This window comes from Coffea arabica, chromosome 2e (genome assembly GCF_036785885.1).
Source record: "Coffea arabica cultivar ET-39 chromosome 2e, Coffea Arabica ET-39 HiFi, whole genome shotgun sequence".
NCBI classification, from domain to species: Eukaryota; Viridiplantae; Streptophyta; class Magnoliopsida; order Gentianales; family Rubiaceae; genus Coffea; species Coffea arabica.
Window position 1 is genome coordinate 6,673,695 of NC_092313.1, and position 25,591 is coordinate 6,699,285.

Here is a 25,591-nt window from a genome sequence, read left to right on the forward strand (position 1 = left end):
TGAAGACCTCAACCAATTGAACTCTGCTTCATTAGCTGACCCAAAGAATGAATTGAAACCAGGTTGGCTATTGTACAAGGACTTCACTGGAGTCAAAGGGGGTGTATAATATGGCGGTGAAGCTATAGGTGTCAAGTAAGGAGTTTCCACTATGTGAAAAAGATCACTTAAGCTCTTACTCCTTGATCCTTTTCTACTCCTTTCCCCTCTAGATTTCGCATCCTCAGACTCCAAATCTTCTCTTGTTTCCTCTTTGATGGTGAAGAGAAATCTAGGAGGCCCCGAGAAGTTATGCATCCTCACGAGTTCTGCCTCCACACTATCTTCTTCATAGGGCCATAAATCCTTGTTCGAATTGCCATGATGTTGAGCTTGAGGTTCATGGACAAGGGTCTCATGAGAAGAGCAAACATGTTGTGGATTCAGTTGCAGAGCAGCGGATCTTAAAGATGAGGGCTTTTTCCAACAAAGCTTGTAGAAAGACTCTTTGGCCGCTGTTCCTGTGCTGCTATAACCATCTTCGATATTATGTCTGTTGGGAATCCTCTTTTTCCACCATAACAAATAGTAAAGCTCAGCAACAAGGGCCAAGAAAAGACATCCAAAAACAAGACTCAATCCAAGTCCTACACTACTCAAAGACTTCATCTTTATATGATTATATCTGTATCATAGTGGCTCAAAGAAGCTAGAAAGAAGTGGTGCCCCCTTAACTTAACTGAGATACTACTGCTTCAATCTCTCAACCATGTAGAAGAAGATATTTGCTTCAAGCTCAAACCAAAAACTAGACAACCGACTCTGAGTTACTGAAAGCATATGCAGAGAGAAGAAAAACCCAAGAAAGAAAAAAAATCTGACTAGGAATTTTTATGACTTGTCCCAGTCTTCTCTGGACATGCAATGCAGAGACACAGTATCAGCTTCTTATCTTTGGGAAAAGCTAGCCTTAAATAAAGAAAGAGTTCCCTTTTCTTACAGATAATTAATCACCTTGAGGAATGATGATGTGTGATTATGGCTTGCAAGGATTTTTAGCTTTACAAAGCATAAATCCCACGAATTTAAAGAACAAAATCCTCCCAAATTTGGATAAAAGTCATTGTCTAATGTGTATTGGTATTAAATAAAAAGGAATAGACGCCACAGATGTCGTGGCTTCTAGTTTTACATAGCTTTCTTCAAGTGATAAATCGTTTGTATTTATCTTAAAGCTTTAAAGCAAGCAATATCTAACTCAAACATGCAAAGATAATTTATAGGAGGAAGCAGGAACCTGAAGAAACCACTAGTGAGTAGCCAGCGCGTGGCAAAAGTCGGTGAACTATACGGTTGGGAGGTCGCATCCAAGGGTAGATGCTCACATGGGAATCATATAGACAGAAGAAAGTTAACTCATTCAGCATTATCCCTTTTCACCTTTTCCTCTTCTTTCAGCACTCTTGTTTGATGGTTTTCTTTTTTAATTTTTTTTTGTTTTGGTTTCCCGTGTCCAAGTGAGACGGATGATACATCATATGTGATAAAAAAAATGCTAGTAGAGGACGCAGCTAAGTAAGAAACAGCTGATCTTAAATTTTCTTTTTTGATTGACTACTCCAGATAAGATGAGAGTCTCTGAGCTGTCATTCTTCTTGGTTTTGTACATAGATTATGAGTCCAGGGGAACTGTTTTAAGGATTAAGACAGTCTAGTGTTGCATGGTCGTATAGTGCCAACCCACTTCATCTACTCCCAGAACCGACCTGTGTACAAATTGGAAGTTCTTTCTCCTTTTGACTGGTTGACTTCAGTATCCCATTATTTGACATTCATTTCTCATTTATGTCCTGGTAAAACCTGTTATTGTTCATCGAGAGCCCTACTTTGGAACACCAACACATTTGCTGTGGAAACCTTTCCTCATTCTAGGAGAATGTAATAGGAGTGTTGTGGATATACTAATCATTTGAATTAATTATTCATATTACGGATGAACGCAATTTTTAATCAAATTTTTTATTTCACATACATTATATTACATTAAAAAATATCTCAATGAATAATACCAAAAAGTTCCATATAATCATCAATCCAAAAAGGTTCATGTCACAGAAGTAAGAAAAAGAACAGGATAGTTGTCAACACTTCTTCAGCTCCCCCTTCCAAACAGGATAAAATTTAACAAGCCAAATATAGCCTGAAATGAGAGACACAAAGGTAAAGAGGAGCTGCAACGATTCATGAAAAAAATTGATGAATCCAGCACTGTTCGGACGCCAGAATCCAGTCTTGGCCATGCCAGTGTCCCTCAATTTTTTGGCCTTTGAGTACAAAGTTGCCACACTATAATTGGTCCAACAGTCTACCTGGTTTCAGTGATAACCTTTTCAGTTTTCCCTTCTGTAATTTCGTCTTCTTCTTACTCCCTTTGTTGGCCCATCGTTCAATTTTCTTCTGAACCGTTAAATGGCATTGCTGTACTGCATTCCGCGGGCAATTGTAGGAGGTCTGGAAATCTCACGGCCTTTCCTCTGAAACCATAGATGGCTTATAGGGATTCCATCACAGTTCTCGCATCAACGGCAGAATTCAAACATACAATCTCTTGTGAGTAAATGGTCAATCTTATTAATTGAGGCAGCTTATAGCCTTCCCAACAGTTTAACATGTTAAATGACTAGAATGTACCGAATTTCTATTTAAGCTAAGACAAATAAGTGGACTTCTTTTGCCCAATTAAAGAGTCACTAACGGCTACAAGATGCTACCAATATTTATGAAAATTGAGCATTACTCATTTTTATTATTTTTATCTTAAGTTTCACAAGTTTTATCAGAATTCAACTTCGCCCCTACAATTGCAGAGGCTTCAAGGAAAAGAAAAAAAGTAGCGGGGATGGAATATTGGGGCGTAATTGAGATAGAACCATAAGTTAACCGGAAAATTGCTTACTCCACCAAACTGACAAGTAAAAATCATTTCTTGCTGACTTAGATCGCTTGCCTATATGCCATAGTTTCGTCTATATTTTAGTTAGATGATGAATAGGCTTCAATGCCATCCTGAATGAATCTCACTAATAAAAGCTTGCATAGAAATGGTCAATCAATAAAGTTGAAGCGAGAAACTTTTGTCCATGCTATAATAGGCTCTTGATGGTTGATATATCGATGAACTTTTGGATGCATCTTTAACTTTCATTGAATGGGCCACATTACATTCTCCAGCTGTTCTTCTTTTTTCTCTTAGCTGTTTTATTAGTGTGTTTTTCTGTTTCATGTTTGCGTGAGCTTTCATTCATTACATATTTACATTGAACTGCACAGGAAAAAAGCTTATACCTAGGAAGGCTTTCATGTGGTCTTGTGACATGCAAATTTTATTTATTTATTTTTTTGTTATCGTCATTGTATCTATATTATCCTACTTTATCCTAATATAAAAGTAAGCCCAACTAGACTTACGCGGGATTGATGGAAATTGATCTATCATCGAATCAGACGGGTACACTACGCACACATATGAATTTTTTAGAAAAACCACATATTGAGGTTTCCTTAAGAAGAACTTGGTGGTGGCCAAGCCTTTGGGCTGTTGGTTGTGATATGAAAATTTGATGTTAACTCAATTCTTGGACAATTTATTCATGGGAAGACAATTTTTTTTTTATTTTTTTGGGGGGAAGAGTGTAGGCCTGTCAACGGGGCGGGTCCGGGCCGGAATTCATTATTCCAGGCCCGGACCCAGCACACTACATCGGATCAGGATCCGACCCGTTTATCCGACGGGTCGGATCCGGGTCTACCCGAAAAAACTAACAAAATTTATAATTCCTAACAAAAATGAGTAAAAAACATATATTTATAAACTAATTTCTAACTAATACAAAAAAAATCAAATAAGAAAAGAAATCAAATTAACCTTACTCAAATACATCACCCTAATCAAATTATATTGATTAGGATCCGGGTCCAATTATATTGATTACTCAAATACATCATCCTAATCAAATTATATTAATAAATATATATTTTAAATTATTAATCCATTTATATCCGGATCTGGGTCCAATACGGATCGGAATATTATACTCCGTATCCGACCCGTTTTTTGTTTGACAAAACGGATCCGGATCCGGGTAACGGAATTAAATCCCTACCCATACCCAGATAAATTTGACGGATCCGGTCCGGGTCCGGGTCTAGACCCAGACCGTTGACAGCCCTAGAGGAGTGTGTGGGGGGGGGGGGGTCCCCAAATGGGTAGTGTACTTCTTGTTCTTACCGTATGAGGTGGGTTGTGGGGCTGGACGAATGCCTGTCGGGCCTTCTTTTGGGCCTATAGTATGGGTCCATTCTCTATCAGAGCATCAGCTGAAATGGCAATCAATGCTGCCGAGGACAAACTTCTAGCAGGGGGTCGTTCTCGCAATAAACGATTGGAGGGGAAGAATTTTCGAGCCGGTCTCCACCTCATGTGATAATTTATATTTTATATTATTACCGCTGATTGAAACAAAAGCATCCAACTTCTTCCAGAGTACAAACTTCAGGTAGGAAAAAAGAAACAATAAGCGTAATGCTTTCCTCAGAAAATATATATATATATATATATATATATAATGCTTGGTGTAAATCTTGACCCATTAAATGTTATGGAATTTCTGTGGAATTTCTGGATGTTGTATGGATGGGTTAATCTTTTTATATCAATGGTATCAGAGCCAAACAAATAACCCCAACGTCCCAGGCTCGAGTCTCGCGGGTCTCTGCCTCGAATTATCAGGCCAACGGGGACGTCGGCCTCTAAGGAGAGGTGCTTGTTATGGAATTTCTGCATCTTGTATGAATGGGTTAACCTTTTCGTATCATCAAAATTCCCAAATGGGGTATGGAATAGTAGTTTAAATATGGAAATGGAATTTTTTTTGAAAGGCGACTACAATTAAACCATATCACAAGCATAAAATATAAAGCTTTTCTAATTGATATCTATTGGGCACTTGTTAATATACATAAATTCCACTCGACCTATCATGTATATACACATACTAATAATTATTATTCTTCAATACATATATATATATTTTTTAATTAATTTTATTTTTTCAAAAATCTAACAACTAATATACGTCTTAACGAATATTCAATGTAGCACCTGTCAGAAAAACTCTAAAATATTAAGTTAGACAGACCCTAAAATATAGGGGAAAAAAAAACTAGCGATCGCCAATTCTGACATTTAGTTAGTGGCTCTAATGAATTTTTTTTGATGAAAGGTCTAATGAATTGATTTTGATGAAAGGTCGAAAAAAATACAGGTCTAATGAAAGGAGGATCAGGTTTGGAGCAGAACCCATAAGCGGGATAAAATAATAGTAAAGGGGACAATGTTGTACCCAGAGTGCAGTGGCATTGGTGACAGAAAGTGGGCCTCTGCGCCCTTCATCTGACATGGACATTTAGGCCCACTAGGCCCATTTAAGATTTTTCCAACTTAGCATCAGATACGCAGAGTTCCAACACCACAGAGGAGAACATCGAAAATTAATTACAGTACATGCTCTAATAAATGAGGCAATTGTCAATTAGTTAGCCACTTTTTCTTTTCTTTTTTTTTTTCCGAAGAAAAAAGGGCACTTCCTTAGTGTTTGTCTGGTAGTAACAATTTCATTTGACATTAACCACGCTGAACAAAAGATGGACCATATGAAGGTTTCAAGTCCGCTGTGGTTCACAAGATGTTTGTCGCTCATGATTCATCAACTGTGTGGGCCGATTGTTAGGGCCCAGTGAGTGCCAATGCGTAATATTTGGTTAAGATCTTTAACTTTAATAAACTAATTCATTTTTAAAAAAAGTAGAAGGTTTTGAATCTAAAATCTCTTACTTATCCGTCATCCTTCATCCTGCTGTACCACTCAATCCATCTCTCCCTCTCTCCCTCCCCTAATAAACTATTTCATTTGGCTTTAAAGTTTTGTGATCTTCTTTTTACTACTCCTGTATCTTTTGTAAACCACGAATGAGGTGTATGGCTTACCTTAACCTTGAGATGGGATTATTTACTGTCTTCTAACATTTTTTTTCCAACTGAAATTAAGGAGAAATATATTAATTTTTTATTTTTTTTGGTGGAAACTTTGTTCTAATAACATACTAACATGGAATTGTCACTTCGTCGACCAATGAGGCTAGGCTTTTTTGGGTTGTGTGCAAAAATGATAATCGGATTTGGGATTTACGACACTGTGTTTGGATCAAGTTGAGGACCAATAGCAATTGTGCTGGACAACCAAACCCAGCCCAAGTAAAATGGTCGCATCATCCAGCAGTTGACTGTTGGTGGCACCTCTCATTGTCGGCCAACAATTAACAAAATGCTCCAAATCTTCAATTAGAAACTTAGAAAAGACTTTCAATGCTGTGGCTTGCCTCTTCGTCTTACGTTTAACGTGTAAGTATTAATAACATTTGCCGACCGTAGAAGATGCTGCAATCGCTCAAAAATAAGTCCAACGTATATTAACAAAAAGGAGGGAAACACACCAATTCAATAAATTAATCGATAGCAACTACACAGATAAAAGAAATACTTAGTGGCTGTTCGGCCACACTTTTTTTTCCCTCTTTGAGTGGTGAATGGTGACGAATTTGGCATTTTATCCATCATTTTTTCAGTTGAGAGTCGTTTAGTTTATTAAAAAAAAAAAAGCAAAAAAGAATGAGGAAAACAGCCGTGCAGGACAAAAAAAACATCATAGTACATGCCAAAACGTCAACTTTAAGGATATATTTCCGAAGAAAGTTTGCCAAAGTTTTTACATCTTCGTCGTCTCGATTGATTCTTCTTTTGACGAAGATTCTGTTTGCAGTTGTTTGTAGTAGAAAAATGTCCCTCTCAATATAACAAAGTGAAGCCCAACTGTCCTTGTACAAATTTTACTCTCAATTTCTTCAAAGTACAAGCCTTCCTTTTTCTCCATTAATTAAGATGCAAATAGTCTTGCCATTACATGGTAAATATTTAATGTATAGGAGCGATCATGGATTCATATTTGAACATTGCACATTCTCGGATTCTCCTCCTCCTTTTTTTTTTTGTTGATAAAAAAGCTTTTTTTTTCAAGTGTTCTTGCTCAGCCACAAAAAAAGAAAAAAAAAAGAAAAAGATGTACAAGTTCTGCAATTCAACAAGGAATGTATTGTTAATCGAAACTTATATACTTGAATATTGTTAAGGGCATAGCCTTAAGAAAAAAAATGCCCCCAACAATCATGCGGCCTACGACGGAGGACAGCTAGCTTACACACTCAAAATCGGAGAGTTATGCTGCTCATGCCGGGTTTCGACGTTAGATTCTAACAGGTGCATTAGCATTTGAGGGGAAGGGGCGGCGTTGGTGCGGCACACGGGGCAATTGGAATGAGAATACAGCCACATATCTATACATTCAGCGTGAAAAGAGTGCACGCACTCGGGCAAAGTACGTAAATCTTCGCCTTCTTCAAATTCTGACAAGCAAACCGCACACATTCCGTCGTGTTCAGAGACCAAACCGGAGCCCTTCTGATACTTGTGGGATGGGATGAGCTCCGCTAAGGAATTCTCCATGCTGCTTTGGGGCATTTCCGGTTGGTGGTGGTGGTGCCTGAAGACGAATGTGGTGCGATAGCCGGGGCCTAAGCGTAGTAGGGCTCTTATGTGACCTGCGGTTATGCAGTGATAGATGGTGACTACTACTGCTGCTGAAGCTGCTGCTATGAAGCAAATGATCAATTTGGGAATGAGGGTTGAGCTATCATCCTCCGCCATGAATTAATATATGAGAATTCTAAATTCAATACCAACGAAAGGTTGGTAACTTTGATATATATATATACCCCAAGAAGAAGAAAGTGTCGGATATTACGAGATGAAATTGTTGTTTGATAATGGTTCTATCTTGACATGGAAGACTTGGGCTTTTGTTGTCAGGACTCGTCTCTGCTGCTGCAGCAGTATTGTTTGAATTGCTATTTTTAGAAGATATATTTTTAAATAAAAAATTTTTTTTGGTGAAAACTAACAATCCAAACATGGTGACATAATTGGTACGTGATTGCAAAATTTTATGTTCGCCCCAATCAAAGCGTAGTACTTTTGGATAGCCCAACAGAATGGGTTTATTAATTCTGGACCAGATCATCTCAACTTTAAGGCTTATATTCTAAACAGACCTGTCGAGGTTTGGTACACAGGTATCACATGGCCCATTAAAATGAGGTTCTGATCGCTTTAATCGGCCTCCATTCAAAACCAACAGTTTAGGGCTCAAACAACTAATTCCGTCTTTTGAAGGGATTAAAAAGGGGAGGGTAAAAGGAGGGAGACTGGAAGAGGGAATGGAAAATGGGGTGCTGAGAAAAATGTGTAATTCCGTCCTAGTAACAAAGAACTACGGCCTTGGCCAATTGGTTATTTTTTCCGTTCTATCTTAAAGCATCACTACGTCACAACACATCCTCGTGTCTTGTTAGTTAAACGACTACCACTCAGACAACGCATCAACTTACTTTAGCTATGATACTCTGAGGAATCAAAAGCATAAAGAGACCCTTTCTTTTTGTTGCTTTCTTTGTTTTGATAAGATGCTTTTTACAAACATGATGAGAGATTTTTTTGTGCGTATACGCACTATTCGCTGTACAATAAAAATGTTTCAAAGAAGAATGAATTCGTTGAAACAAATCAGACGAAAATGGTTCAAAATTTACACTTTTGATAATTCAGACGAATAGCTCAAAATTTATACTTTTAATAGTTTAATGAATGAAAACATACTATTAATAGTTGAGCAGCCAAAACTCGATTATTGTAAAAGTTTAATTACTATCAGGGTGATTTGCTCTTGAAATAAATCATCAGGCCACATGTCATCACAGGATCATATAAGACGAGAAGGGAACTCCTCCTGAACCATGCTCCGGAGAGTGGATTCCTTAACCCCACCCACCAGTCCGAATTTATACCACTAACTAAGATGTGGTTATTGAAATACAAATGTTGTTTTGCTTCATTAACTTTTGTCGCAGCCTACTAGCACCACCACTTTGACGCAGGTCAGTGTCTGAGCTGCCTGGGCGCATGCATGCATCTGCACTTTTGAAGCGTTCATCAGTCTATGGCGTGTACGCTAATAATTTTGTCGTAACTTATAGTAGGTCAATTATTGTTGTGAGATGCAGGTTATATCTGGTGCATATAGAGTTGATTGATCAGGAAATTCATTTTCTAACTAAACAATTTGCGCCTTAAAGAATACGATGAAGAGGCCATCTAAGCTTACCTCATTCTTTTATCTGTTTCTTAATCAATTGAGATCATGAAACGACAGATGCAATTATCATATTGGAGGCCAATCACAAATTGTCCAGCTTCATGATTTGCCTTAATGTTGAATTTCCATCATTAGTATTGTTAAATTAGGTAATTAATTAGTGCTTGCGTACAATTTATCTTACATTGTCACATCGACATTATATGATCATAATCTCTTGTACAATTGAATTTGTTCGTCGTAAAATCTTTCGTTCAAGAAAGTAATCCCCTTGATTATGGGTAACCCTTCCCCGGGGGATTAGACTCCACTAATTCATTATTGGGATTGTCCATCAAGTCGGTTGTCACTTCAGAAAGCACCCGAACCAGAGAAAACCAATGTTTTCAGAACCGGACCGGACCGGCCGGTTCGACCGGTTGGACCGCGAACCGGCCATGTCACCGGTCCGGTCTAATGCTAAAGCCGGAAGTTCATGGAGAACCGTTGAAACCCGGCCGAACCGGACGAACCGTGCGAACCGTGAACCGGCGGTTTTTTAAATTCTTCAACAAAATATCAAGAATGGTGTAGCTAAGATTCGAACCTGGGTCTTCAAGTTTGGATATGACAATTTCACCGCTAGACTGTAGTTAAGTTTGTTGAGAATTCTACTTGACTAAAAAATATATTAAAACATCAAGTTCTTCTCTTATTTTTTTTTCAATTTTTTCTTCTTAACCATTTTTAACCCAAATATCCACAACAAGATTTTCTCAAGTCTTCACCATTATTATCAGGTTATTATCTTTAGCAAATTGTAAACAAGTTGAAATTTTCAACTTTTCTTGTTTTCCAACATCTTAGTAAGTTTAATTTTTTTCTTTTCAAGGTTTTTTTTCTATATTATTATCTTTAGTTGATTTTTTGCATTTTCTTCTTTTTCCCCTCAATTTTCATATGTTTCCCTCATTTTTGTTTTATTTTTATTCGATTAATTAAGGATGAAATTTTTGCAAAAGTAGTGCACATCCGTGTAGGAATTGGGTAGGAATTACAAATAATAACATTGGGCTGGTCAAAAATATGGTAGTTGGCACATAATCGAAGCTATTGATAATTGAATTTAAAATAATTAATTGTATAGGATCATTGAATTTAATATAACATGTTAATTAGTAATGTTTAGTAGCAATTAATTTTTTATGTGTTTAACTGTATATTTGTTTTTCAAAAATTTTTAGTTTTTTTTAGTTTAAGCAATTAGATTTATATTTTTATAATAAAATTTTACTTTTTCAGCTTAAGTTGATGAAATTGTGAAGGTGGTGTGGTTGCTTATCATGCCACTGATAAAAGTTTTCTATTCAAATAGTTTGTTTTAACTTGAACTCTTTTATGGATTTTTTTAAGGGTTGTAAAAGAATTTTAATATTTTATTTATTTATTTTTTGTGTTTTTATTTGTGATAATTGGCGCACATTTGGATTGTATCTATTTATGTTTATAATGAATTTATGAAAACTTATGGTGAATTATGATATTTTAATTATATTTATCATTCCATGTTTTATGTATAACTTTTAGAAAATTTATTATTATCATAACTTAAATTAAGTTATGTTGGTAAAGTTCAAGTATAGAATGAAACATGCTTAGTACTTAACACTTAAAAAAAACAGTGAACCTTTGAACCGGCCGGACCGGTCGAACCGCGAACCGGCCACCTCTCCGGTTCACTGACCAGTCCGAGTTTAAAAACATTGGAGAAAACACGGCCCAAATGAGAGCTGGAACGCCTAATAATTGAATTAATATCGCGGTGCACCTTTACAATTGGGTCCCCGATAAACTTGATTAAAATAAAACAAGAAGGAAGCCTTGAGAATCTGTGTAGCAGAAGGTGCTAGGAAATTATAAGGTGATAAGATAAGGTGACCCCATGAGCCGTTGAAAGCAAGAATTCCATATATTAGTAAGCGGAAAAAGTTATCGACTTGTGATACATTATCTGGGGTGGCTTATATCACATGCCAAGGGGTGGAGGCTAAGTACTAATTTTAAATTGAGGTCTAATCCAGTCTTCCGGGGTGGTTGCAACTTTGGTGTTAAGAGGTGGTTATTACTATTTGGAACCGGTTTACCCAAGGAAAGCAACAAACGCCGTTAATTCCTGGTTTATTCCGTGAGCTCCCCAAGTCATCCAACAAAACTATACAGCAGTACTTTCCTTGTCTGCACCATCCCCATCAAAATATGACGTCATTGCTGACATTTAGTGAAATTCCAAACTGGTTTACTTCCTCCTTTGGCAATGCTACACTATTATTTGCTAATCGGGATTTTAAGCAACTAATAATTTGTTATGCAAAAATTAGTTATAGTTGTCACTCATAATATATTAGTACTTGTCTACTACTCCTTGCTCATGCAGCTAATCCATCATAACGTTGAAATTCAATTAAGTTCGATGAGTCTTTGATAATTATATGCTCGACTCAAATTTAAGTTCGTTAATTATTCAAGTTGCTCAAATTCAGCTAATATAATTCAAATTCGAACTAGAACGAGCAAACTTGTAAATTTGTAAGCAACACGATTCGTTTACACCTCTAAACACGCTGTTATTTGACCAAATCTCATTCAGTGACGTGCGTACGGTCAAATTAGTATATCCACCTACATGGTTTGCAAGAATCCTCCTTTCCATAAAACGATCCGTTGTGCAATAATGCCCGTGACTCTGTATGTGGACTTGTTCAATTCAAACATGACATGTTTTTCTCGTCAAACTCGTGGACGGTCCACAATTCAAAGTTTCAAACTGTGATGAGCAAATGATCATAAGTTAGGCACGTCATTAAACGCACTACGCCATATTGCCAAGTCCAGCTTTATAAGTCGACATTGATCGTAGAGAGCAGGATCGAATGGGGTCATGACATTATTGTTATTTTGGTTGCAAGTTAGGCATTTTTTAATGTGCAGAGGAAAAAAATAAAAGGACCACCCGCAACGCAAGACGCAACTAGCAAAGCAATCCCGCATGATTATACAGCTGTAGGCCTGTCAATCGGGCCTAATGAGCCGAACTTTGATAAGTTCAAGTTCAACTCATTTAATTTGAATCATTTTCGGGTTTCGAGTTATGAGTTTCGGGTTCATAAATGTGAAACTCGTACTCAACTCACATAATATTCGGGTTGTGAGTCTTAAACGGATTTAGCCCAAGCTCACTTATTACTCCTTAATTTTCTTAATAAAATTACTATAACTATTAAGTTGTAAAACTAATTTAACATTTACAATACTATAATATTAAAATTAAACATGAACAAATAATAGTTCTTAAAACGTATATAAACCAAAAATTTTTCAACAATATTTATATTTAATCCATTCAAAATGCATGAAAAATAGTAATAAAACATGCGATCATAAGCCAATACATCTTCAAAAGTTGAAACTTTTTTTATAATCTTGTGATTTAAATCCAAATATGCTTGATGATTTTTGTGTTTGTAGACCAAAAAAAAATCAACCAATATTGTGCCAATACAAAAATTTACTCAACCAATAAGAAAAATTAGAGATTTAGTTATGCATTACCAATATTGGCTCTCAAGAAAGCTTATAAAAGAGTTTTTAGATATATTTTTGTGTTTTGTAATTTATGTATATATTTAGTATTTAGTAATAATATATTTGGATATATAATTATACACAATATCAAAATATAAATATTATATATATAGGTAATTAAAGGATCGGACCTGTATCGGATTTGAGCCTAATAAGACCCAAGATCGGTTCACATTTAATTTGGACCTAATTTTTAGGTTCACACTCATACCGGCTCACTAAATGATCGGGCTCATCGGGCTTTCTGTCGGGTCGAGCTCGGGCTGGCCCAGCCCTATTGACAGTCCTATACAGCTGGGGCGGAAAGGGGGTGTTTCGGGTTTCCTGTTTTCTCCGCCGACCATACATGATAGAGCTGTCCGTTTCTGCCTGATAAGTGATAAGCACCACTTACCCGTCGCCACTTGCACTTTATCTCCCTTTCTACCCTTTCACACACGCGACCGTTGCACTTTAGCTGATTTTTCTTTTCTCTTCTTATTTCCAGGAGAAATCTACTGTTAGCTTTATAGCATGAGATTAGTTTGTATCAAGGGTGTGGTTGATGTTAACAAAAATGAGCAGGTCACCAAATTGCTCGATTCATTTGAAGCAGTAATATTCAACTTTTTTTTTAAATGTATCGACTTTATAAGTCATACGATCCAAATACCTAGTATAATTCGAATATGTAACGTGACTTGTATCCTCAGAAAGCCTCTGATGCTTATGATGGGGGGAGTCTGCAGTGTCATGGAAAAGGGGAATATATAGATGGGGAGATATGAAGAGGAATGGGTGGCTGGTTACTCCGCGAAAAGAGTTGAATAATAGCAAGGGTTAATTCCACTTTATCCCCCAAACTTTGGACGATTATCCACTTAAGTCTCTAACTTCAAAATGAGACACTTAAGTCCCTAAACTTATAAATACCTCCCTCTTAAGTCCCTAAACTTATAAAATGGGACACTTAAATCCCTAAACCCTTATAAAATGGGACACTTCGACCACCAACGGCATTCATGATTTGTTAATAATTTTCCTTAAGTGGGAGGTATTTATAAGTTTAGGAACTTAAGTGTCCCATTTTGAAGTTTAGGGACTTAAGTGGGTAATCGTCCAAAGTTTGGGGGGACAAAGTGGAATTAACCCTAATAGCAATGTTTTAAAACTCAGATAGGAGAGCAAACCGAAAAATCTCTTGATTCTTGATTTTATCTGTTCGGCCCTCGTTCAAAGATTTAATAAATTTTTTATTTATTTTAATATTACAACTTTGAATAAAATTAAAGTATTTATTTTAAAAAATAAAAATTTAATAAAAATCGATTGAGCCTCTCGATTTTTGCCGATTCAATTGATTTTTTGACTTATTCATTGAATTGAAGACGTGACCAATTTGCAGTTTGACCAATCGATCTGGTTTGATTATCAAAACACTAAAGAATAGGGAAGAGAGGAAATTGGCAATAGGAGAGCAGGTTGGAATGCAGCAATGTACATTGCACTGCCCGCAAGAAAAGTTGGAAGGGCAGAGAAAGTGGGAGAAAAAAGTGGATTAATTAAGATTAAATTTTGACTTGGCATGAAATTGCCAACTAGGCTCATTAGTTATTGAGTTGTCAAATCTTTTAGTTGGTTGATGAGCAACGAATAAGATAAATCTATAAGTTGTTCAATCACTATAATAAAACTTGCCGTGATTACAATTCATCATATATTCCTTTTTTTCGTATCACCAAAGTACAGTGTTGATAATTCAAAGCAAATTTCTGCTTCAGCCAAAAAAATTGAAAGAAAAAGCGAGTCAAGGATTTATATGGTCAATAAAGTTAAATGGGAAATATAAAGAGGATATGTGGTCAATGCTATGAAAAGACTCTCGGGAAAAACTGAAGGTTAAGGAAATGGTATACTTGCTACAAACTTTTTGCTTTAACCGATTTCATAAACAAACGATATTAATTGTATGTTTAAAATACCTGGCTCCATGAATGGAGGCACTAGAGGAAAAAGCAGTTTTGTTTAATTTCTGAATACTCTTCCCTAGTTAATCTGACTTCATTTACTTTATTGCGTGTGGGGGTGGCAATCAGATTCAAATCGGATTGACGGGTGGGGTTGAGATTCGGGTATAACAGAAAACTCGCTGACATGAGCTTGACCCGCCAACCCGAAACGGGTCAAGACACCTGACCCGCACCCGAAAATTTCGGGTTGAAGAGTCGACCAGAATGACCTGAAACTTAATTTTAATTTATTAATTTATCACTGTAATTTCTAATAAAACCAATTTCGCACAAGACTAATTACATAATCAAGTAATAAAAATTTAAATAAATAATCCAAAATCAAATCTAAAATAAATTAAAACACTGTAAAAGTGTTTTATCCCAAACCAAATATAAAATAAATTAAAACAGTATAAAAGTAAAAAATAATATAATACGTTATTTGTCCAAATATAATAATTTCAACTTCACACAAGTTAAATAAATTCATTTAGGATTAAGTGATTAATGCCTTTGAAAAAAAAGAATAATTTAGTTTAGTTAGATAAAATAATTTTTATGTTTATTAAATTATTTTTAATTCGTAAACGGATTATCTGGTCATATCGGGTCACCCCTGCCGGTTGACTTGAATTTGACCCGTTTCTTTTATGGTTCATCGGATTCGACCCAATTCTGATCCGAACCCGCAAAACGTCAATCCAAACCCATTAATTTCGTATTAGATTCGTATCGTGTTTTCAGGTCGTGTCGAAAATTGCCACCCCTAATTGCATGGATGTATGGTGCCTTGGAATTAAATTCAAATGAATCTCTCTAAAAATCAAATGAAGAAACGGATTAGATACTCTTTTCTCTTTTTCAACGAAAAGATCAAACTTGAGATCTTTCATTTCCTTTCCAGTTCTCTCTCAATTTTTTATTTTTTTTTTTGTAAAAAGAAAAAGAAGCAAAGGAGAAAAAAAAAAAAAAATTCCCCCTCTTTTTGATAGCACGAAGGTATGAACTAGTAGCGGCGGAGTGAACTAGGAAACTAGTTAGGTTAGTGTAGCTTTACGTGGATATTCCAAAGTCAAGTCAAGACGTCGTATTTGACCCTACTTTCTCTACCTGTCTATCTATCTTCTCATCATCATCACCGTTAGCTAACGGCGTTTGTTATCCTAACGGCGGTCCTATCTGGTGCAGGTCCATCTCATTCTCGAGTCTCGACTCTTCCGTTCCCACCTCCATCCCTTCTCTTTAAACGCCCCTCCGTTTTCCCATTCCCTTTCCCTTCCCTCTCTCTCTCGAGATGCAGATTCAAACCCCTGTTTCCAAGGTAACCCTAATTTCCCTATTCATCTCAAAACTACTGTATCCGTTATTGTAAACTAGCAAAAATTATGTACCAATTTATACTATTCTATCTTTAGGTTTTTAGCCTAAATGTTCCTTTTCTATTTGCTATGATTTCTTAAATTTCATATTTTTGTGATGAATTTTTAAATAATTTAGTCATTAGGGCCAAAAGGGTGTCTGGAAACAGGTGTAAAAGATGATTCTTTAATGTTGGTTATGCTTTAAAGATGATGAATGAGGCCGGAGATTTTGTGGGTTTGTTGATTTGTTATGTGAATATGTTTGTCAAGGAGTGGTCATGTTATTGAGTGATAGCTGTGGTGGGACTATTGAGTCCGCCCCATTAAAAAACAAATGCCCGCAAAAGAAAAAATGGGTGAAGATCTTCTCACTAGCTTATCGATGGAAAGCAATCGATTATCTACCCTTCTGACCATGGATTCTAGTTCGTCTAATCACGAGGAAGCTGAGAGAGAGTTGAATCGGGCGGTCAATCTTTTGCAGCCGCCCGATATCAATGTTCCTCTTTCAGCTGAGCCCAGTCCTCCCCCTCCCGTGTGGAACGATAGTTGTGATATGTTAGATGTTGGTATTGGCCCCCAGCTTTATGAGGTTGAGGCGAATAATATTGCAACTAAGATTGGAAAGAAATGTGCTAAGCGGTTGGATAGTGTTTGGGGTGCTTGGTTCTTTTTCAGTTTCTATTTTAAGCCAGTCTTGAATGAGAAATCAAAGAATAAGGTCACTTGGGAAAGTAATGGGCTTAATGGATACGATAAGTCAGATTTGAAGCTGGATGTTTTCTTGGTTCAGCATGATATGGAGAACATGTATATGTGGGTCTTCAAAGAGAGACCTGAAAATGCTCTGGGGAAGATGCAGCTCAGGAGCTACATGAATGGGCATTCACGTCAAGGGGAGCGCCTCTTCCCTTTCAGCGTGGAGAAGGGGTTTGTTCGATCTCACAGAATGCAGAGGAAACATTACAGGGGTCTCTCGAATCCCCAGTGTGTCCATGGTATCGAGGTTGTTCGGACTCCCAATCTCAATATTCTTGATGATGAGGAGCGGAAGAAGTGGATGGAGCTCACTGGAAGAGACTTGAACTTCTCAATTCCTCCTGAAGCCAGTGATTTTGGTTCATGGAGGCATTTACCAAACACTGATTTTGAGCTTGTGAGACCTCCAGCATTAAAAAGTAATCCAAGCTCCCATCCTAAAAGATTGCTTAGTGGTTCGAGCCTGAATTTATCTACGCAGACATCAAACCATTCAAATGGTGCAGGGTTGGAACTTCTGGCCATCTGCAACAAGCGGAAGAAGAACTTCTTCCCACATGTAAATGATGATGATTTTTGTTTGCCTATTAATTCGAATCAGGATAAAGTCTTGGATATCCATGCGATTGAGCCTCCTTGGTTGAGTGAGTTCACTGGAGTTATGAGGAGTGCATATGGGCCTGTGACAGCTGCAAAAACTATATATGAAGATGACCAGGGGTTTTTGATTATTGTTAGCATGCCTTTTGTAGATCTGCAGCGGGTGAAAGTTACGTGGAGAAACACTCTCTCACATGGAATTGTGAAGATATCTTGTGTCAGCATTGGGTGTTTACCAATGATCAAGAGACACGACAGGACATTTAAGCTAACAGATCCAACACCAGAGCACTGCCCTCAAGGAGAATTTGTTCGCGAAATTCCCCTTCCAACTCGCATACCAGAAGATGCTAAATTAGAAGCATATGGTGATCCAACAGGAACTATGCTTGAGATTCTTGTTCCTAAGCACCGTGTAGGACCAGAAGAGCATGAGGTCCGTGTCTGTCTTCGCCCTTCTCCTTGGAGTGAGCGTGCATATGTTGACTTGACAGAGGCTTTGGTCTGATGAATGTAATGGCGGTCCAGTCCAGGATTGCTGTTTCATTTTATTTACTAACTGATCTCATAATTGGAGATTATCAAGTAATTGTGCTGTTCAAGAAAAGTACTTTTTTTCTTTTCGTCGTCCTATTCCTTTTCTTTAACAGAATGAATCTTCCTCGTATAGAAGACTTGTCTAGCAGTATTGGTGGTCGTCAGTCAATGAATAGTCTATAGATGATTTTAGACTTAGTGGATTTTTTGTTCCTTAATTCTTAGAAAATTTGTATAACTCAGATATGTTTTCCAGTTTTATGAATCCAATATTACTTATTTTATTCTTAACATGTTATTACTGCTTGCCGTTCAGTGAAAGCCTCCTGATGTGATTTGAGTAGTCTTAAGTTTTGTTTTACGAGATTGGCATTACTTGTATCATCGTTTAGTGCCTAGCGAGCGGAAATAGTCTTGGTTTCAGAAAAGCTGAAACTGGGAATTTGGGTTTTCGTCTAATCATTTTAATCTCTTGAACCGTGAAGTTTTCTGCATCAACCTGCAGCCTCTGCCTTTGGAGCCTTAAACCCTGTTTTGGACCAAGATGCTTTTGCACCTTACAAATTTGCTTGAACAGGATCTCAAATTCAGTTCATTTCTGGAGCATAATTCGTATATGACAGAATCGTACTCTTCATCCACCTTTTTTTCCTGCGAGTTGCCATATGCATTCTTATCCCTTATCCTTTCATAGTTTCATCTTGCCTATACTTCCTCGATGCTAGGACACAAGATCTCCTCCTCAGCATGTTCATTACTACGAAAGATTTATCTTGCCTGTACCTTGTCCTCGGCATGTTCATTACTGCGAAAGAATACGTTTGTTCATGTCCATACTTCACCCTCTTCTTGTAATTCTACTTCTTCTTGAACTGGTATTGACATCTTTATCTACATCTTATAAGGTCCTCGCGTAACTATCTCTCTACTTGAATGTGCTGTGCTGTACGTGGAATCATGGTAACAAATTTTCTCGCTTTCATCCTACTGGGACATCAGAAGCACGTGATAATTTCATATATTCCACTTTTCTTGAACGTGTGGTTTGTTTTAGAGGATACGCGATTTCATAGGCAATGCCATATGCTTCTAGTGCCCTCTAAAGTCAATCTTTGCGTAAAGAAATCAGAAGCATGCTTGTGACTTTGGATCAAGAAGCAGATTCCCGCCTGGTTCACCTGGTTACAGTACTAAGGTTTAGTTTCACATACAATGCACAGAAGGATCTGCTGCTTCTTGCCCTCGCCAATGCTAAGTGGATACATGTTTTTTTTTTTTTTTTTGGAGAGTGGATACATATCTTCTTTATCGTCATTGATTTGCGCTTTTACCAGACTATTGCTGCTCCTCACATTTTGAAATTGTTAGCCCTAATTTTGAAACTCTTCCTCTTTTAACTGGTTTGATAGATTGACATTCAGCCTTCTCGAAACCCAGGAAAGTACAGGACAAGCTTTAATCAAGTTTAATGACCATAAGTACTTAGGCAGAATCCCTCGAGCATAGGTCAAAGAACGGTCTGCATTCTAAAAATTCAAGATTTTATGGAAAGTTTCGTCAACGGATGCGTAGGCATCCGTCTGGACCAGTGGTGATTCAATTCCTTCGAACCTCGTTCTTAACCCCTTTGGATCACTCTCCTCCCCTTAGTATAGAGTAAAAACAGATGTACATTAGAATTTATCGTGTCTGATAAAAAAAGAAAAGTAGGAAGGCAGAGAAAGTCAAAGCAGATAGCAGATACTAGTAAAAAGTTTGCTTGCATAACATTCGACTATCGTGTCCTGTTGAATGTTATTGTGCATATAGACTCTTAGACCATTAATAACTAGTTTAATATCGTGTTGCAGTTCTCATTTTATTTGATTTGCTGTCTTAAATATTTGAACTCTCTTTATTCGACATTTTTCCAAAAGTTCACTAGACTTTTGCCATCCAGCTGTCACTAGTGTATTGCGTGACCCACAAAAGGCATGCAATGCCTTGATAGGATATCTTGATAATCAAAACACAAGATTACAAGAAGTAGTAATAATCATATTTACAATCAATGCCTGAAACAATTAGTCAGTGATTAGGCACTACTTGGGAAAACTGTCATGTACGTTAACAAGGAGGCGAAGATACACACTGATCATGAAATCGAAAAATGAGAAGCACTCTATGATTTTGAATTATATTTGATGAACGAGCAAATTATCCCAGTGGCCACTAAACTTTTGCCATCGTCGAGTTTTGATCACTCAACTATTAAAAATCTGGTTTTGACCACCAAACTGTATAAAAGGTAGACGCGAGGCCATTCTGTTAGATTTAGTCGTTAACTTCGCTGATCTATCCGTTTGCACGATTTCCAATACAAAGGGTAGGGTTAATTTAGGAAGTTGAAAATAGATCTTCTTGTTCTTCTTGTATAAAGCTAATAAAGATTACTTACCCGAGAGAAACCCAACTTGGATTAGAGGAAGTAGGACCAAGATCAACGCCACCAAGAGCCGGGTCAGCAAGATCCATGCCACCTACATCGATGGCACCCATTTTGCCTACTTGTGTTTGTGGGATGAAGACAGTAATGATAACTTCATGGACTGCACAAAATCCGGGAAGAAGATTTGCCAAATGCGCTTTGGGGGAGGTTTGTAACATTTTTTTAGATACTTAATTTATTTTTGTGTAAGAAATATAATGAATTTTTTTTCTGAAGGATGGCTGTGGCTATTGGGGTTGGATAGATGATGAAATGCGCTCTCGATCTACAATGATTATACCTGGTCTACTCAGAAAGATCAATGGAATGGAGGAAAAAATGGTTGAATTTGAAAAAACTGCAAGAAAGTGGGAAGCAAAAGCTGTGAAATTGGAGGGTAAAATGAAGCCACTTAAAATTGAAATTGCCAAGTACAAATCAGCCAATAAGCGACTCATTCGATGTGCAGTGTTGCCTTGGCTAATAGTTGTCTTAGCAATGTTTGTTAGGAGAATAGATAATTCTGGTGGCATGCTACAAATTTGTGGCATCGTTGAAAATCACTGAAGAATAGCTACTCAGTTGATTGTAATGGTAGCATATTGAAAGGGAAAGGGCAAATGGCTTTATAAATCCCCTTTTGTACCCCTCTGTATAAACATTTTGATGTATAAAAGTTGAATTGTTCACATGAATAAATAGTTATTATTTGGTGTCAAAAAAGGTTTGAAACAATACATTTCAGTTCTACTAGTTTCATCAATCAATGATAGAGATATAAGATCTAAACAGAAATGCTGCATTAACATAGAACAATCTGCGTAGATTGGACAAAATAAATTGTTTGTACATATGGACCATGTTTGTAATAGGTCAGCATATCAAATCCAAAACAAACTTCATACAAAAAGGCAAAATGTAGTTGAATTATGTCCCAAGCTAGCTATAGCTTTACTTCCTCTTCAATTTCCAGATGTTGATCCTCTTTTGACTCTTGGTTGTCCTCTGGTAGTTGTTGCTGAAGTTCCTCCTCTTTTAGTACCAGCTCTACTCCATCTTCCTCTCCAATTTTCAACAGTGAAAGGAGGTTCTTTACCTAAAGATGCATAATTGGCGTTGATCCGCCCCTTTTCTGAATCTGTTAACTTTCGTTTTCCTGCCTTCTTTTGTTGATGAGCCCCTTGGCTCTGAGACTGCTGTTGGTTTTGTACAACTTCTTCCTACTGTCGATGTTGTGCACGTTCACTTTCCTCAACAACAGATTGTAATTGCTGTTGTTGTTGGTTCTGCTGATACTCTTGATCCTGCTGCTGTTGATTCTGCTGCTGTTGCTGATCCTGCTGCTGCTGATGTTGATCCTGTTGCTGGTGTTGCTGATTTTGCTGCTGCTGATATTGATCATGATGCAGGTGTTGTTGGTGCTGCTGTTGGGTCTGATGCTGCCACTGGTGCTGCTGTTGGGCCTGATGATGCTGCATCTGATGCTGGTGTTGGGTCTGATGCTGCCTCTGGTGCTGCTGTTGGATTTGATGGGTCTGTTCATGCTGACTCTTATGTTGGTCTTGGTTCTGCTGTTGCTGCTGCATATTTTTAGAAACACGCTGCTGCTGTTGGTTCTGCTCCTACTACTCGCTATCCTGATTCTGCTATTGTTGATTGTCTTGTTGCTGTACCTTGCAACCAGCTACATTATGGCCGGCAACACCACATTTTCTGCAATGGATGACTATCTTCTCCGCAACCTGTTTCCAGTCTTTTGAGTTTTAGTCGGATCTCTTCTTCTGGACTTCTTATGTCTGCCAGGTTGCACTATCCTTTCTGGTGGATCAAGATCTACTCCATCAGCTTCAGGCCACATTACTTGTCCATTGATAGGATACAAAATATTTTGATAATTTTTTAGAAACAGGTCTCTGTTGTAGCAATCATACACCTCTCTATAGGGGTCGCCATTATCTCTGTGAATTGCTGCAATAGCATGACAGCAAGGAATACCAGATAGATCCCACAGTTTGCATGTGCACGATTTTTTCTTTAAATAAACAGCAAACTGGACCCCCCTTGGTCCCCTAACCTGGTATCCATCCACAGCAATCCAAATGGTCCTCCACTGCCTTGATTCTATCACTCTATCATCAATTATTTTTTTAATTAGTGGGCCAATGGACAATTCAAACTTCTCCATTGCAGTTGTCCTTCTCTGTATCCTCTCCATCAGAAATACCCTAATGGACTCTAACATTGTGATAATTGACTGCTGCCTAACTTCAAGGATATGACCATTAAAACTTTCACACAAATTATTAATCAACATATTGCATCGAGTATGTTCTGAAAAAAAAGTCTTACACCAATGACTGGGATGTGGTGCTTTCTTCACCCATTTATATGCTTCCTTGTCAAATTTTTTCAGATCTGCTGCTGCTTTCTTGAATAGTCGCTCAGTAGTACTTGCTGCAATGTTCCACAGTTTTGTCGTCAGGGCAAGTCCACGATGTTTCTTCTTGAAGTTGTTATACAGGTGCTGCATACAGTATCTGTGCTCACTGTTTGGTAGTACCTCAGATAATGCTCGGTCAAGACCCTATATATTATTACAAACTAAAAGCATTAGTAAATTGAAACAGATCTGTGTACAATGCATATACAAATGGAAGGAGTTAATACCTTCTGCTGGTCAGAAACAAAGGTGTAGCTGTACCCATTTTCAATCTGCAAGTCATTCTTCAGCAGTTCAAAAAATCATATCCACTGTTCAGTTGCTTCCCTCTCAACCACTGCCCAAGCAATGGGCCACCATCCATTGTTGGGATCTACTCCAATAGCAGTCAACAGCTGTCCCCGATATTCAGCCTTTATGTGGCATCCATCAACTCCAATAATGGGCCTACAACCGTCAAGAAAGCCTTGTTTTAATGGTCCCAAACAGCAATAAAGTCTCATGAATTTTGGGTTGCATCCAGGTTGTCTGATGGGAGTAAATATAACTTTCATTGTGGTATTTGGGTGTGTCATCTTAATTTCTGCACAATATCTCCATATGTCCTTATATTACTGCTCTGCATTCCCTTGAATCTCTTTTTTAGCAATTGCCATTGCATTGTATGCCATCCATTTTAAAATTTTAGCTTTGAAGTCCTCATCAACTATTTGTCTTAATAATCTTGGAGGCATTTCAACATTACATCTAAACCTCTCCATGTACTTGTTTGCAAGCCATTTAGCAGAAATATTCTTGTTCTTCCATACATGACTGCAGTTTGTGTGCTCATTATTCATGCTCTTGACAACCAAATCAGCTGTCCCAAGTTCCCTCTCAACTGAAGCATAAACAAACCATTGGCAAGGAGGTTTGCATTTTGCTCTAAACCTTTTTTTTTCATTTGTTTATGGCTTTACTGGTTTTCCTTTCATGATGGAATATGTTCTAACAGCTAACTTAGCTGTTCAGCTGACTCAAACTTCATTCCTATGTGAAACTCAAAATTAGGGTCTTTTAGATCTTTCTCCGGATTGAAGTCAACATACATATTTCTCCAGTCATCATCATTCTCTTCATCTGAGGAGCCAGCATCACTATGCAACTCAGTCACAACTGTGTCTTTATCTAATGCATGTACATCATCTAAATGAGGAGCTGCCTCTTCTCCTGATGCTCTATTGTTGTTTCTTGTCCTTCTAACTTGCTTTTTCCTCCACGACTGTTGGTTTCCGGTTCCCACATCCGTAGGTTGTTCTTCATTTGTCTCAGGCTGCTGCTGAGGTTCAAATTCAGTTTCAAGTCCTGATTGTTGTGACCATGGATCCATCCCAGCTGTTTGTTGTTGTCTGCCTAGCTCATTTGCAACTGATTCTTGCTGTTGTGCAGCATTATTACAATCAACATTAGAATTGGGATGTTGTGAAGATCTAGGTTGCTCTGTATTTGAAGAATCCACACCAGATTTTAGCCCCTCAACAATCAATTCTTCTAACATTTCTTCATCCCTACAGAAATCCCTATCAGCACTAAAGCGATCACAGTCTCTATCCGAATCAATATCAGTCTCCACTTGGCCATCTATATTTCCTCTATCATTTGCATCCCCATCATCCCCATTATTCAAGGTATTCTCTTTAGAAGAGTTCCCAACATCTATCTTGCCAATTGATCTTGTAAATGGCACTAGTTCAAATCCAGGTTCCCTAATAACATTTCCATTTTCATCAAGTTCCTCGATGGTGACTGCGACTTTTTGACTCAGCTCTAGATCAGAAGGAAGGGACTTTGTGGCCATCATCTTGATTTCATTCTTTGACTTGTGGTCACAGTACACCTCCATGATTTTATGCTTATAAGCCCAATTGCAAAAACTGATAATGGCTTTATCAGTAGATAATTCCTTCAACCCACTTCGAAAATCTTTTCTAGGCTCAACATAGTAATACACCATACATCCATAATGCCCTAATTTATCCACCATGTAGTTTATTTCATGCACAGACATTGTTTCCGCATCACATAAATCAACATAATCTACATGCCCATCAATGTATCTGTAATTTTGTCAATTGAATTTACCCCTATGATACATCCGTATGGTGAAGAGAGAAGAACCTGGCACTGCATGACATGCGATTAGTTAAAAAAATTAAAATTTTAGTCAAAACTAGTAAACCCAAATTCAATGAATGAATTATTTATTAACCCCTTTTTCCAGCATTAAGAATACTTTAATCAGTGTACTATGAAATCTCTATACTTTATTGCAAAAAGCCAAAACAACGATAAAATGTAGCCCATACATACATGAAACACACAATCTATTCTGGGATGTGGATAACTAAACAAACTTAGGGATTTTAAAACTTTACCGTATGCATCAGATGGATCAAAATGCTGGCCCCTTGGTCTAATCACCCACTTGGGCCACTCCATCGTTCCAGGAAATGAAGATCTTGTTTGTCAACCCG

General features: G+C 37.5%; 3 protein-coding genes across 5 annotated transcripts; 2 read left to right on the top strand and 1 right to left on the bottom strand.

Moving 5' to 3' along the window:
• Positions 1–7,288: 7,288 nt before the first annotated feature.
• Positions 7,289–7,798, bottom strand: LOC113733460 (RING-H2 finger protein ATL32-like). Its single transcript, XM_027259826.1, has one exon. It carries the CDS (start codon positions 7,796–7,798, stop codon positions 7,289–7,291), a length of 510 nt encoding a protein of 169 aa, XP_027115627.1.
• An 8,279-nt stretch (positions 7,799–16,077) lies between these two features.
• Positions 16,078–18,455, top strand: LOC113730506 (uncharacterized). Of its 3 annotated transcripts, none has more exons than XM_072078520.1 (2): positions 16,078–16,235; positions 17,069–18,455. In XM_072078520.1, the coding sequence occupies exons 1-2, from the start codon at positions 16,209–16,211 to the stop codon at positions 18,140–18,142; spliced, it is 1,101 nt and encodes a 366-aa protein (XP_071934621.1). In that variant the 5' UTR covers positions 16,078–16,208; the 3' UTR covers positions 18,143–18,455. The 3 variants fall into 3 exon arrangements, with proteins under 3 accessions (XP_071934621.1, XP_071934620.1, XP_071934619.1); XM_072078519.1 differs by having other exon boundaries at positions 16,089–16,235; positions 16,428–18,455; XM_072078518.1 differs by having other exon boundaries at positions 16,105–16,235; positions 16,412–18,455.
• A 2,243-nt stretch (positions 18,456–20,698) lies between these two features.
• On the top strand, positions 20,699–21,205 carry LOC113733461 (uncharacterized). Its single transcript, XM_027259827.1, has 2 exons — positions 20,699–20,806; positions 20,876–21,205. Exons 1-2 carry the CDS (start codon positions 20,699–20,701, stop codon positions 21,203–21,205), a joined length of 438 nt encoding a protein of 145 aa, XP_027115628.1.
• The last annotated feature ends 4,386 nt before the right edge of the window (positions 21,206–25,591 follow it).